Here is a 13,545-nt window from a genome sequence, read left to right as displayed (position 1 = left end):
CACCCGAATTCACTGTTTTATCCAAACACGTTTCCCATGTGTAAACAGAATATAAACGTTTTATTGAAATGTAAATTCAAAATATTTAAAATTTCTGAAAACAAGCAGTAAGGACATAATTTAGCACTGTACCTAAATTATCCTATTATCCGTACGTTCACGTTCTTACGATTGGTTCGGACAACCGTGGCCCTATCGTATCATTTTATGCAAGCTGTGGCAACGTTTGCGACCGTCCACTACGAAACGCATAATTCTTGTTTACTGGTCCGCACGAGTTGGTCGCGAGCAGGCGTTAAAGTGAATATAAAACTGGCCAGGTTCGCCGGTACGAAGGGTTTTCGAGCAGGGAGGGTGGGTAATTTTCGTGAAAATGTTCGTCATTATTATTTCGGGTCCGGGACCAGAGGGAAAAGTTAATAAACAAGCCGGACGATAGGCGGAAACACGGTCTCGATGAACATTTAAAACCGAAACTTCCGCACATGGCGCCAAACCGTATGAACGCGGGCACGTGCACGGAGGGCACCGGTTTATCGAATATCTTGTTATAGGTAGGCTCGTACGGGACATGGAGTGCATATGAAGTGCAGTGAAAGCACTACCATATTATGTACATGCACCGCCACAAGCAAAATGCACGCATGCAACAAGTGCGTGCAAATATCATCGGCGCAGATAATACCGTCATGCTCAGCTTGGCAATATTGTGCAGATACGATCTAGAGATTCAATTGCCCGTTCGTTATTAGATGACTTTGATTCAATTACCGGCCGTGTGGCTCGGCTCTTTGATATACGACCAATAAATTTCGGTTGTTCGCCGTTCTTTTTCCGGGGCCCGTCGATTCGTCCACCGTCATTTGCTTCCTTCATAATTCCAGATGCGTACGAAGGTCCGCGGTCTGCTAAACAAATTCGATTTGTACAATTGCTATGATTAAAATGAATTTCGAAATTAGAGAAATTGTGTCATGCGATCGACGCACGGTGGCGATAAAAAATCTGCAGGTTTGCTTCTGCTTTATATACCATAGTGAGAAGTTAGTTGTTACGTTAGTTGAGAAGTTAATTATTACGTTACAGTCTTTGCGTTCTATTAATTTAAATAATATTACAAGACTATTACTACTTACGTAGTAGTGTGTATAGTAATATGCAATACTTTTTTTATTTAATAGTTTCGAAGTTTCGGATTTGAACCTATCGCACGAGTAATTATAATCGTAATTATACCGTGTTTGGTGTTATTTGGATAAGAAAAAGCGAGACTAATACGATGATAAAAATTCGATTTTCAATTAACCAAAAACAAGAAATAATATAATTAATTGTTCTTCTTAATTAATTGTGCTAATCTTTTTTCAGTTCACGATTTTACAAAAATCGGCTTACGAAATTTTCTTTCGCTTTTCGTTAATTTTGGTAGATCGAAAGTAATGCAACGATGCTCTCCAATTTTGTTTTAATACTGCTCCAAATTGCAGCTACTTATTTCCGTCGTAAATGCATAAAATCTGCAGTCTAATCATTAAAATTTGGGACGCTTAATTCTACTTTGGCGCAGTTTCGGTCTCATTAATTAAACTACTTTGATTTTGTGGGAGCAGCGGTCGTGTTGAATGATGTTCATAGAGTTATGGCTTCTTGAGAAATTCTGGTAGAATTCTGATTACGTTTAAGATTTATTCTACTGAGGGACATATACGAAGAGGAACGGTGTAGATTATCAAGGATTATTGAAAGTCGGCAAGAAAAGTATAATATTACGATTACGTTTTAACGACGATTTAGAACTGGCCGCAGTTTCATGGACATTTTCATTCAAGTACTCTACAATGTATGTGAATTGTTCATAGAAACTTTGGCCCCTGAATGGCTCTAATAGAAGTGGAGGGTCGTTAAATATGGTGATCCTGGTGGCCAGTATGTGGCATTAATCGACTTTGAAATATGTTCTACTAAAAGTTAATGGTTCTTTGCCGAGCTATTCGTGAGAAACAAAATGGTGGCTGCTAAATAACTTCGATGCCAACAAGTAGGTTATAGGTTAAACAGGAACGAATTTTCTTCGCTAAAAATCCGAATAAAGTGCTATCCGAAATATATTTTCAAACCGTAGCAAAATTTTCTTGCTATTCTTCCATCTCATGTGTTCATTAATTTGAACAATGAATTAAATGAGCGAACGTATCGCTGGAACGTTTAAAAGACTATCTTGTGCAGAATTCTGTCAAAATGTCTACATAAAAGCTCCGGTAAAAAAGCACGTGGAATTGTGGAAAAATGAACGCTTTATAATTTATAACGTGCAAGACCCGATTTCGTGAGATCAACGTTCTAAACGAGATTCATGTGTGATCGTCAGTTGCTGGTTCCGGGACCGGAGGTCATCATCCAGGTGCTCCTGGGGGAGGGGCAGCGTTCCCAGGTGCGATTCAAGGTGGCCTGGGTGATTTCGCGGGCACGGGCTTGGTGTTTCCATGGGCGACGAACGCGCGCGGCAAACCTCGCAGAGGGATGATGCGGAGGGCAGTTTTCTCTGACCTTCAGAGGCGTGGGCTTGAGAAGCGGTTTCAGCTTCAAAAGTACATCAGCAAGCCCGACCGCAAGAAGCTCGCCGAGAAACTTGGCCTCAAGGACTCGCAGGTAAGCCATTCTCTTTCTTTTTCTCAGGAAAGGTGTTTTCGTATAAAAGACTGCGACGTGGTAATGAGAAATAATGCGTACCACTTTGGCGGCATTTCTTTGGCTCCGTACCTCCGTTGGAGTCTCGAGTCTATCTTGTCTTAACTCTTTTGTTAAAAAATCTTTCCAGCAAATTTCTCGTCAGATAAATTTCGTACACTAAAATCTGTGCAAGAAATTTCATAGTCTATAGTATTATATTTATTGCAAATATTTGAATTCAGGGACATTCAAGTCGGTCTTATGATGTACACCAATGTTAAATAAAAATATCCTCTTTTTCTGGCGAATGAGTAATCGAAGCCACTTTCGTTAATCGGTCTGTTTTGCTTATTTTACCAAACTGATTATATTATATAATGATTGTAGGAAACGTTGGAATGAAAAAGAAAATAATTTTAAATTGCGATTTTAAAAGATGCGTCTTGAATCCGCTGGTAGAAATAGCGCTGTATTAAATTGTTAAAACGTGTCCTTCGTTTGACCCATTTGGTCAAAATATCGCTGCGCTGAGATTTTTAAAGCTGCCTTTTTATATATCCCCTTTCGTACAATTGGTGTTGTACAAAAATTTTAAAACGTATCCTTCGAATCCTTCAGTAAAGATAGTGTTTTAAAAATTTTGTTTGTTAGAAATTTTACACCTGAAACCTGTCCACGTTGATTTCATTTACAATATAGTGACAGTATCAAAAGAAATGCCCGTCACTCACACTGACTTACGCCATAGAACTGCGGTTGCTATAATCACGGGGCGCAGAACGTGTCCATCAATTTGGCAACATTAATTTAGGATCGCCCACTCTAATGGTTATACAAGATAATGATATCGAATATGTCACATTCAGGTAATCTTTCGCGTATTATAATGCGCGCATGCGTGTCACGGTCAAGCGGCTGTCCGATAGCCGTGTGAAGGGTTAACGTAATGCTCGATACCTCGTTAAACGATCTTAACAGCGTATTAATTTCTAATTTAGCCTAGCCGTGTTCTTCTTTACCGTCCATAGTTCGCGTTTAGTAATTATCAGCAAATTAGCAGACACCGCTAATTTATTCATAGACCGTTCAACGCTCTAGAATCCCATTCGCATCTGTTCCTTGATACTTGACAACGTTCCCAATGAGCAATGATCGAATACAACTTTACCATTCGCTTCCAGCACAAAGTGTTTTTTCACAATTTACTTTCTATTTAATTAACACCTTGAATTATGTCATTTAATTCATGCTAATAGCCCCGCATAATCGGGGAATTAATTCGTGCGAGACGGGATAGAAGGTGGCCGCAGAATATATGGTGCTTAATGACCTTATTAGGGCACTAATTGTCGCTTTAACGAAGTATGAAACCCTCTGCTCCCAACGGAGAGCATTTAATTAACCGACGACGGCGCTGCTGCTCTCTCATGACTCTATTCAACGGATTGATAGAGACTAATGCTCGGGGACTCGAATGAACCGACATCAACTGAATATACACCGGAAACTAGATTAGCGTAACCGTCGCAGGTGGAAAAACATGAAAACCGGTCTATTGTTCTTATTTGTCCTGACATAGTCAATTAACGAATTAGTTCAACGAACTCTTCGAACGATTTCATTGTCACTGTTCGCGCGAATTTCTTGATTGTCACGTCGCTCGTTTTATTCTTTCGCGACAAGCTGATTTCGTTTACACAAAAATAAATGTTAATCCTTTGATGATAGAATTTTTTAGGATTAGTTTGCTGATTTTAATTTACGATGAGACATGCTTTGGATGAATTTTCGTGTGTTATGTGACATCTACAACGATTCCTCGAAGGATGATAAACGAAATAAGTGTTTCTTAAAATGACATGATGGCAGTTGTTAGTATTCTTATCAATGTTAGTATGATTTTGGTGCTTAGTAAACTGATAGTGTAAATCAAGTGCACAACTTGGTCTTACTAAACTGTGAATATTTATGCACTTCGAAACACAATATAATTTACCTTCCCCTTTTATCATAAAATACAATCTGAACAACAAAAGTAATTGTTGATTTTTATGAAACAACTGGATTTGTAGGAGAATTGATGATTTTAGTTTCCAGTTAGTTTCGCTATAATAAATGGAATTCGAGTACTGAAGAATAAGAATACTGTGAAAAATTATATAACGAATGAATTCGTCCTAGAACCTCGTTCATTATAGGATTTATTATTAATTATATCAATTAATTACAATATGTATGTATATAATATATATGTAACATATATTAACATTATAAATTAAATTTATACTATGTATATTTGCATATTTCGTATATTCTCTTTCTTTTCATATTAAATTTGTCTTAATTTGTGTGAAATCATTGTATTTAGTAATAACTGTGCTGTATATTTGGTACTAATATAAAAACATGCAAATATACATAGTATAAATTTAATTTATTATATTTATGTGTTATATATATTATATATACTTAGAACATATGTGTAAATTCATAAAAAATGATCAAGAAGAGTACAGAAAGGAGTCATCAATTCTACTTTTATTGTATTTCCACGCGTTCCTTGTAGACTATTCGTTCGTTGTAACGTCGTCGATATCCTACTGTAATCATAAACATTTCCAAGAATACAGCGCAGCTCGTTATCAGATTGTTATAATGAAAGTTTATCGTGTCGTTGAAACATAGTGTTCGAAACAAAGTGCTCTCCCTCGAAGAGGCGAAATCCTCCGGTCGACAGGGCTAATATATTTTTCGGGGCAATTGTCGGAAACGTTTTCCGTGCGGGAATTCGGCGGGAATCGGCGAACTACGCTCATGAAATCAAATGAAACTAACTTACAGTGCCATTTTCTGGGCATCGTTTAGTTTCATTAGCGTCGCCGCACCAGAGCCGGTCTGCTAGCGACGGCGTCGGGACGTCCGTGTATACACGCGCGGCCGTGTGAGTACACGTGTGCAGCTAATGAACTGGCATCGTCCGATTAACCCCAAACCGTGGGTATTATATGCTCCTAACTCCATGTACACCTACGCCACGGCTCTTTCTCCTATGTACGTACGTCGACGCGAAACGACGATATCTCTCGCAACCGAGTCTGTTCAGCCTTTTCGCTCGCCAAATCATAAAACATCGGGCAAACAAGAGCAAAACGCGTTAAAACGTCACCGAGAGGAGCGAATTCAATATTTACGATGGAATTGTTAGATACGAAGCAACTGATACTAGAGAACGGCTGAGCTTGGGTCGTTTTGAACTCGGACTATAAATATTGTTATTTGACCATTTAATTTCTGAGAGTTCGTTGAAATTTTCACGTGTTTCATTAAGGTCGAAAACGTTAGAGAACGAGAGCTTTTTATCCTTTTTGTCATTCTAAGTAATTGCGATATTAAGAGAAATTAATTCACAGCTTTGGAAAAATATTTGCGGGACTCGAATATTTTTTGCCAGGGGTGGTAGTGACTACAGTAAACTCTCCCTAATCAACGCTCACATTGTATACCAAAAAGGACGATTTGGGAAGAGGAGATACGATTATTCGAGCCTCGCGGCTCGTTTTTATAGTTATCGATTATCAACAATTACAAAAACGAGGTGAAAGGCTTGAATAATTGTATCTCCTCTTCCCAAATTGTCCATTTTTATTTGCAAGATGAAGGAAAATTAGGGAGAATGTGTTATAATTCGGTAGAAGCAGACGGTTGATCATTCACAAATTTAAACGTTTGTACTTTTCAGTTTTACAAAAATGTTCAATGTTTGTTTTCATTGTATGAAATCGTTAAAAATACTTTAGATGAATTTTTGGACACGATACGGATTTTCCTGATTTGTATTTTAGTTCTAGGTTTCGTTGAACACGGTTTCGATACAACACAGAACGAATCTATCATGTTATAGATAGGTCGACTGTACTCTGGATTATGAATTTCTAGCTTCAATATTGCAATGTAGATTGCGTAGAATTGAATTAGTTCCATATGCAGGGTGAGGGTGAGCACGAATTTGGACAATCATGAAGGACCAAGGCAATAAACCTTACAAATCTTCACAAAACTGATCTTGGACAATTTGTGAAACAAGTTGTACTTTGGATTATGAATTTGTTGCATCAATATTGCAATGTAGATTGCAGAGAATTGAGTCATTTCCTCATACAGGTTGAGCCAAGTATCATGGCACATGTTTTCTTGAAAATTGTGAGTTACGTCGACTTAATTAAAGATTCTTTTTTTTGTAAAGACCTACCAAAACCTTACTGAAACAATAAAGACTTTTAATGTATCTGACGTGTAGTTATGACGTGTAGTTATTTCTAGTAAAACAGGCATGTAGGTAATATTCACAAATACTGCCTAACTGCATATTTTCACTGACATAGTATTAAAAAGTCAACAGAGTTTGTATATTTATAACGTCAATTGAATATTACTTTCTTCACAGAGCTAATAAATAGACTGCGGATGCGTATGCAAAATAAAATCTGTCTGCATTCGTTTCAATATAGAACAGTTGTATACATTCATTTTTGTCTTAAAATTTCGTTTAGTAACAAGTAATAGTTAGATGCATCCTTTCATGGTCGTCAAATTATTTAAAATTTATTTATGTACAAGAATATAATTGTTTAAATTATATATCGTCAGTGACTGATGCAGTCCGAATGAAAAGTACGGTGTCGGTCGCGGGTAACTGGCGTGGCTCTTAACATGTTAATCATTTTAACGAATTTAAAATAACACAACATTATCTAAAATATTCTTTAAATGTTTCCAATGTTTCGCATTTGATCTACAGATTTTTGTCATAAACGCGTGCAATTCACTGTCCAATAAACTAAGAAATGTATTCATTCGATCTTTCACCTTAAAATGACGTCTCGGAGACTTTTCGAACCTTAAAATCAAATTAAGTACGGTTGCTACCAAATCAGTGCAATGTTGGACCCAGAGTTTCTTTTTACCGCAGCAAATTGATTTCACCGCAGTCCGGGAGCCTATAATTCTTTCGACCGCTTAAGAAGACTCATTGTTACCGAAGAAACGTCCGTGATAACGCCACTAGCGCAAATTCCTGGTAAGATCATTACAGTAATCCGAATCTCGCAGTCGCGCCAAGTTTCCATCGGAACGGGCTCGCGCTTTTCGAAGTCATTATCGACGTTAACGGAAGTAATTAAAAAGTCATTCCCGAAGTTGTTACGATTCGTGCCGACAACCGTAACGCGTTTATAACGTCGGTTTTCTACAAGCGTTTAAACAGTAACTCCTTGGGTAATGAGCGCGGTCTTGGTTAATTCGAGACGAGGATGTTCTCGCCATTGATCCCATACTTCGTCGTTTCGAAACTGTTTTACTTGTAATTACTGTTGCGAATGGTACGAGTCACCGAGTCGTTTTACTTCGGTCGCTACTGAAGCAACGGACGATGCTCTTGAATCATAGTTTTTACGACGAACGGAACGCTGCTGCGGCTGTTTACGTCGATAAAAGCGAAGTGAGAAGTGCAGCCAGTAGAATCTCGATCGCACGATCCTTCAATATCGGAATTATTATCCATTATCGAAATAATTTTCGCACGTAGTCAACTTGATCCAAGGCAATCCATACGCGAAACGATTTACAGTAAATTCTCCCTAATTGACGATCAGAGTGTGCACAAAAATGGACAATTTGGAAGAGAAGATGCGATTATTCGAGCCTATGCAATCTACATTGCAATATTGAAGCTAGAAATTCATAATACAGAGTTCAGTCGACCCATCAATAACACTAGAACTAAAATACAAATCAGGGAAATTCGTATCGTGTTCAAAAATTTATCTAAAGTATTTTTACCGATTTCATACAACGAAACCAAACATTGAACGTTTTTGTAAAACTGAAAAGTACAAATGTCTACCGAATTATAGCACATTCTCCCTAATTTTCCTTCAGCTTGCAAATAAAAATGGACAATTTGGCAAGAGGAGATACGATTATTCGAGCCTTCCACCTCGTTTTTATAATTCTTGACAATCGGTAACTATAAAAATGAGCCGCGAGGCTCGAATAATCGTATCTCCTCTTCCCAAATTATTCATTTTTATTTGCAAGCCGAAGGAAAATTGGAGAAAACGTACTGTAGTTGTCATTAAGGACAATTGACTCATTGCTACATGTCGAAGTACAGCTTCGCTCGAAAATTGTGCAAAATCAAGTTTGCGAATATTCTCGTTTCATTGACTTCGTTCTCCGTGATCGTCCTAAATCGTGCGAACAGGATCACACGTTGTCCGCCGCCAATAATTGAGATTTCAGCACGGCCTTAATTAAAACGATCCCCAAAGGAAGGCCGCGTCAGCTGGAAAAATAAGATGGAACCGGTGCCCTCCGATGAATTCCTTTGCATCTCGGTGTGTCCGCGGCGACACGATGATACATTTTGCATAGCCACGAGCATATGGTCGTATGCAGATGAGGCGCAAATAAGGGTAAGAGATAACCATTGGTTAGCGAAGGGTCGAATAGAGGGAGATCGGCCAGGAAACGGCGGCGGAGAGGGACGCAGCGACGGGAAGGGTATAGAAGGATATATTCTCATGTATAATTCACACCTCGAGCGCCATGGCTTCGCCGCCATTGGTGGAGGCCCACTCCGGCCGTGGTTTTACGAGAAAATCTAAGGACCGCGCGCGCGTACGTACAGAGGAACCAGCACACAGAGACAAGGAAGGCAGACGCGTGTGCCCAGGACCAGGACCAACCGGTACTTTCGAGTTCGCGAGTAAATTGACGATCCTTGCGAATCCGCCATCCGCATACAAAAGATTCTCCCTCTTTCACCGCTACTTCTTCGGCATGCCTCTCTCTCTTTCTCTCTCTCTCTCTCTCCCTCTCTCTCTCTCTTTCTCTCTCTCTCTCTCTCTGTCTCTCTCTCTCTCTCTGTCTCTCTCTCTCCTCTCTTTACGCTTCCCTCGCGGAACAATCGGTACTATATACCGCCATGAGAGTTCAAGGAGCTCTTCTTCTTTTACGAGTCGAGCCTCGAGCGTATCAAGCCCGATTTCACAGGCTGACGTAATAAAACGGTTACGGACAAGGGGTGTGTCATCAGTCAGCAGGATTTTTGGTGATACTATTTATTCGGCTCATCCTCCGTTCTTGCTCTTTTGGTCAGCAGGATTTCTGATTAGCGATTCCAGTGATTTTACGCGGTTCGCTCTCGGTTGGATTCCAGATAGCTGCGGGTTTCGTGCTTCTGCTTTCTGAGCTAGTTTGCGTACTTGGTTGAGATGTCGGCTTGGACACTTAACCAGCTATTTTTGACGAGTACACTCGTTATGGAAAAATAGTAATATTTTGTGTTATGACGTGTACGTTAGTCATGCGTAAAAATTTGCTGCTTAAATTGCAATTTTAGGGAAAACTAAAATATATTCGTAAGTTCGATGTTTTGAATATTTGGAGGACGAGACGAAATAGAACGAACGAATAACACATTGTAAATGATTATTATAATTTAATTTTAACCATAAATGCATGAAATAATTTAAAATGTATCAGGAATCATTTATTATCAGACTCTTTCAAAGCTTTCAAGATCTAGATCGTCGAAGAGCACAAACCAATTTAAGAATTGCTACAAAAAAGGTCAAACAAGGAATATTTATTATTTCTGTCATAAAGAAACTGCATCAAAAATTATTTGTTGTCAGTTTTTGTCAATAGTTTTAAAATGTCGATCGTATAAAAACTCAAACTATTATTTCATGAATTGTTACAAAATATCAAGAAAGTGTACTTATTATTTCGGTCATAAAGATAATGCATCAGGAGTCACATTTTGTCAGACTTCGTTAAGAATTGTTAGAAAAGATCAAACAGAGAAAATTTCTTTACCGCGCCATTTTCTTTCCTCCTTGAGAGAGCGAATAAACGAAAGAATAAAACTGTTCTTCTACAAAAACCCATTCAAAAGAGCCGTAAAGTTTCGCCCAGTTATGTCTTACCATCGCCGACCGTTTCTATTTAACACAGTGATAAATCAACGCGATTGGGCGTTCTTTAGAAATATTCTTGCCCGCTGACCGAAACCGGTGACAAAACGGTCCGTGACGCGGTGTAATAACTCTAATGAGAAGTCTGTAATTAGCGAGTGGAGCTTGCATGGGATTATGAAGCGTTCTTGTATGGGTTGGCTGAAATTCCCGGCGGAAGCCGGCGACGCTCTGTAACTGTGTCACCTTCCGTAATACACCCGTGACCCGGCAATTGGTTCTTTTTTGGTCGGTTCTCACGTAGAACCGAGAGAGGAAAAAGAAGAACAATTTCCAAGTTGTTGGAGGGCAGGTTGAGTGTTGTGCGATTTGAGGAGCGTGGTTCGCGCACTTGGCTGCTATCTAATATCACGGTTCACCACACAAACACCCATAAAACCGATTATTGTCTGATGATGGCTTTCTCTTCCCTTCGGAGTTCCTATTTTCTGTTTCTCTTAATAATAACCGAACTGCTGCCGCCAGATGCCAAAATTACCTAATCTCGGCCAATTTATCTCTGTATAATATCGACATTTCCGCGTGCTGTGTTCTCTTAATAACAATCGCGCAAGAAATTCGGTAACAGTCCGAAACAGCGCAATGAAAATCTGTTAATATATGTTTCGATATTAATTTCTCTATCACACTACGTGCTAGTATTTCTTCAACATTGTTGAGGACCGCGACTCTATTAAATTCGCTGCACTTAAGTCGGAAATTCGTGATAAATATTTAATGGCGTTCCGCCGTATGGAACTTGCAGAACTCAATTCTCTGTTTAATTAATAATTTTCGCGTTGCTTGATGATATTTCGATCAGTCGTTCACGCGCGCGTGAACTTTTAATATCGAACTAACAATCTCAAAAAAGCGTCAACCTCCGCTTTTCTGTTGTTTAATATTTGCCAATTACCGAAAAATTTCGGAAAACGTCCGAAGTGTCAATCTCTTATCATTTTTACAAAATACCTCGAAACGATTTTATATGTTTATGTTAAATATAGCGTAATGTTCGATAATGATTGAACAAAATAAAATCACCCTTCACGAAAATAAGCTTCGTAAAATTGTTCTTTATGAAAATTACATTTATTTGTGAAAAATACAACTTTGCAAAGTTAAAAATTCGCGGCTAGACGAAGCGGAACGCGCAAAGTTCAGGAAGTTGAAAAATTTCGAAATCCTTGGATCGCTTCCACGCTCTTCTTTATCATATTTATAATCATACCCGGTTTTATGAATCTTTGCCAAGATTTAATTAAAGGCTTGTGGTGTACGGGTGGATGATAATAATAAAGCTATTCCAAGGGGTAGTCTGTACTTTGAGAAGTAGCATAGGCTAGAGGGAGGGATTCCAGCGTGGGGGAGGGGAGAGCTGAAGAGAAGGCAAGGTGCCGTTTCACTCAGGTTCGAGCTTTCACTACAGTTTATGACGAGGGTGGGTTTAAGAGGGACGTCGAGGGTTAAAGGGGGATGACTAAAGTAATTAGTGATGGTGAGTGAACTCCACTCTTCCCCGAGCATGTCCGCGTCTTTGTTCTTTCCGGTTCCTTTAACGACACGAGAACGTTGACTCGCCATGGCACCGCGTTTTTACACAGATACTATCTTTGTTTTCCGCAATTTAATAATCTGAACCAATTATCCATTTTTAAGAAACCATGGCACGAGACAAAAGATAATTTCTATATAGCTGATACAATCTAATCAAAATCTAAACTTTATAAAATTTAGCTGGAGAAATATTTTTTAAATTTTGGTTTCTTTTCAAATACTTCTTGTTGAATACGATAAATACTTCTTGCTAAAAATGTAACACGATATTGATAAATATTCTTAATTTCTTTTAATTTTTGTTTCTCTTTTTACATTCTTTTTAATCTAATTGATAGGATGCGTCTACATAACAAATGATAATAGAATTGTATAATAGAATGGCTCTAGATTCTAGTTGATTAATATAATCGATATGATTCTTCCAAAATGATCATTTATGTACATTTCTTGCTGACAAGATATTTTAACCCTAAACCAAGCACTAAAATTGTCTACCGTACGTTGCATTACAAAAACAACAAGTCTGAATTTTTGTAGACGATAATCATTCCAAGGAATAACAAAATTTAAAAGAATTTTAGTCATTGTACAGTAAACTAGTTCCTTTAATCAGTTAGCTGTGGCGCCCCCTTTTCGGAGCACCCATCTATGTGTGTCGCAAGAATCAGGCGATGACGAGTATATTCGTCAAACGCAACTACTTGGTTAACATATAAAACAAATTCAAGTTGTTTCGTCCAGTTTTAAAAGGTATTCGAGTACTTTTTACCAGGGATTGTATATCAAATTCATTTATATGAAAACAACGTCTGTTACTTTACCCCAAAACTTTATCAGTTAACAATATAATCTGCACAGGTTACAAAAAGTTTTTTTGCTACGAATTGTTGTCCTTATACTTTTCGTAATTATCTCACTGAAAAGAAATCGTTCCGATTGAAACTTCATCGATCTTGGAACCCTCGGCACGAAGTCCCCGAGTGTCAAACGTTGATTTAGTTTGTACGCGAAGCGGTGGAAGTTGACGGCAAAAGGAATTCCAAAGGGGCCTAAGTATGTACCTCGATACTTGTTAGGTACTTTTTGAGTGGTCGGGCTCGGCCCGTCAGAACTGTCGGTAACGCTCCTGGGCAGGACACATCAACGCGTCGACCTTAAATTAGCCGGAATTAAGAGCAACGGAGCACTTTTGTGCTGAAGACGTTTCCCCGGCGTCGCGCGTCTGGCGGACGTACGGCCGAACGAACGGTCTGACGGAAGCGAAGGAAAAAGTAAAGAAGGACCCGAGGGCTTGTTA

General features: G+C 38.7%; 1 protein-coding gene across 1 annotated transcript in view; it reads left to right on the top strand.

Annotated features, from left to right (window-relative positions):
* The window catches only part of Dbx (homeobox protein Dbx), a 43,224-nt gene that overhangs the window by 9,618 nt on the left and 20,061 nt on the right, over positions 1-13,545 (top strand). The window contains exon 3 of the mRNA XM_033474128.2: positions 2,369-2,649. Coding sequence (XP_033330019.2) covers positions 2,369-2,649 — 281 coding nt within the window. The remainder of the gene's footprint in view (positions 1-2,368; positions 2,650-13,545) is intronic.

Source organism: Megalopta genalis, chromosome 5 (genome assembly GCF_051020955.1).
Source record: "Megalopta genalis isolate 19385.01 chromosome 5, iyMegGena1_principal, whole genome shotgun sequence".
Classification (NCBI taxonomy): domain Eukaryota; kingdom Metazoa; phylum Arthropoda; class Insecta; order Hymenoptera; family Halictidae; genus Megalopta; species Megalopta genalis.
This window is presented reverse-complemented; position numbering and strand designations above follow the sequence as displayed.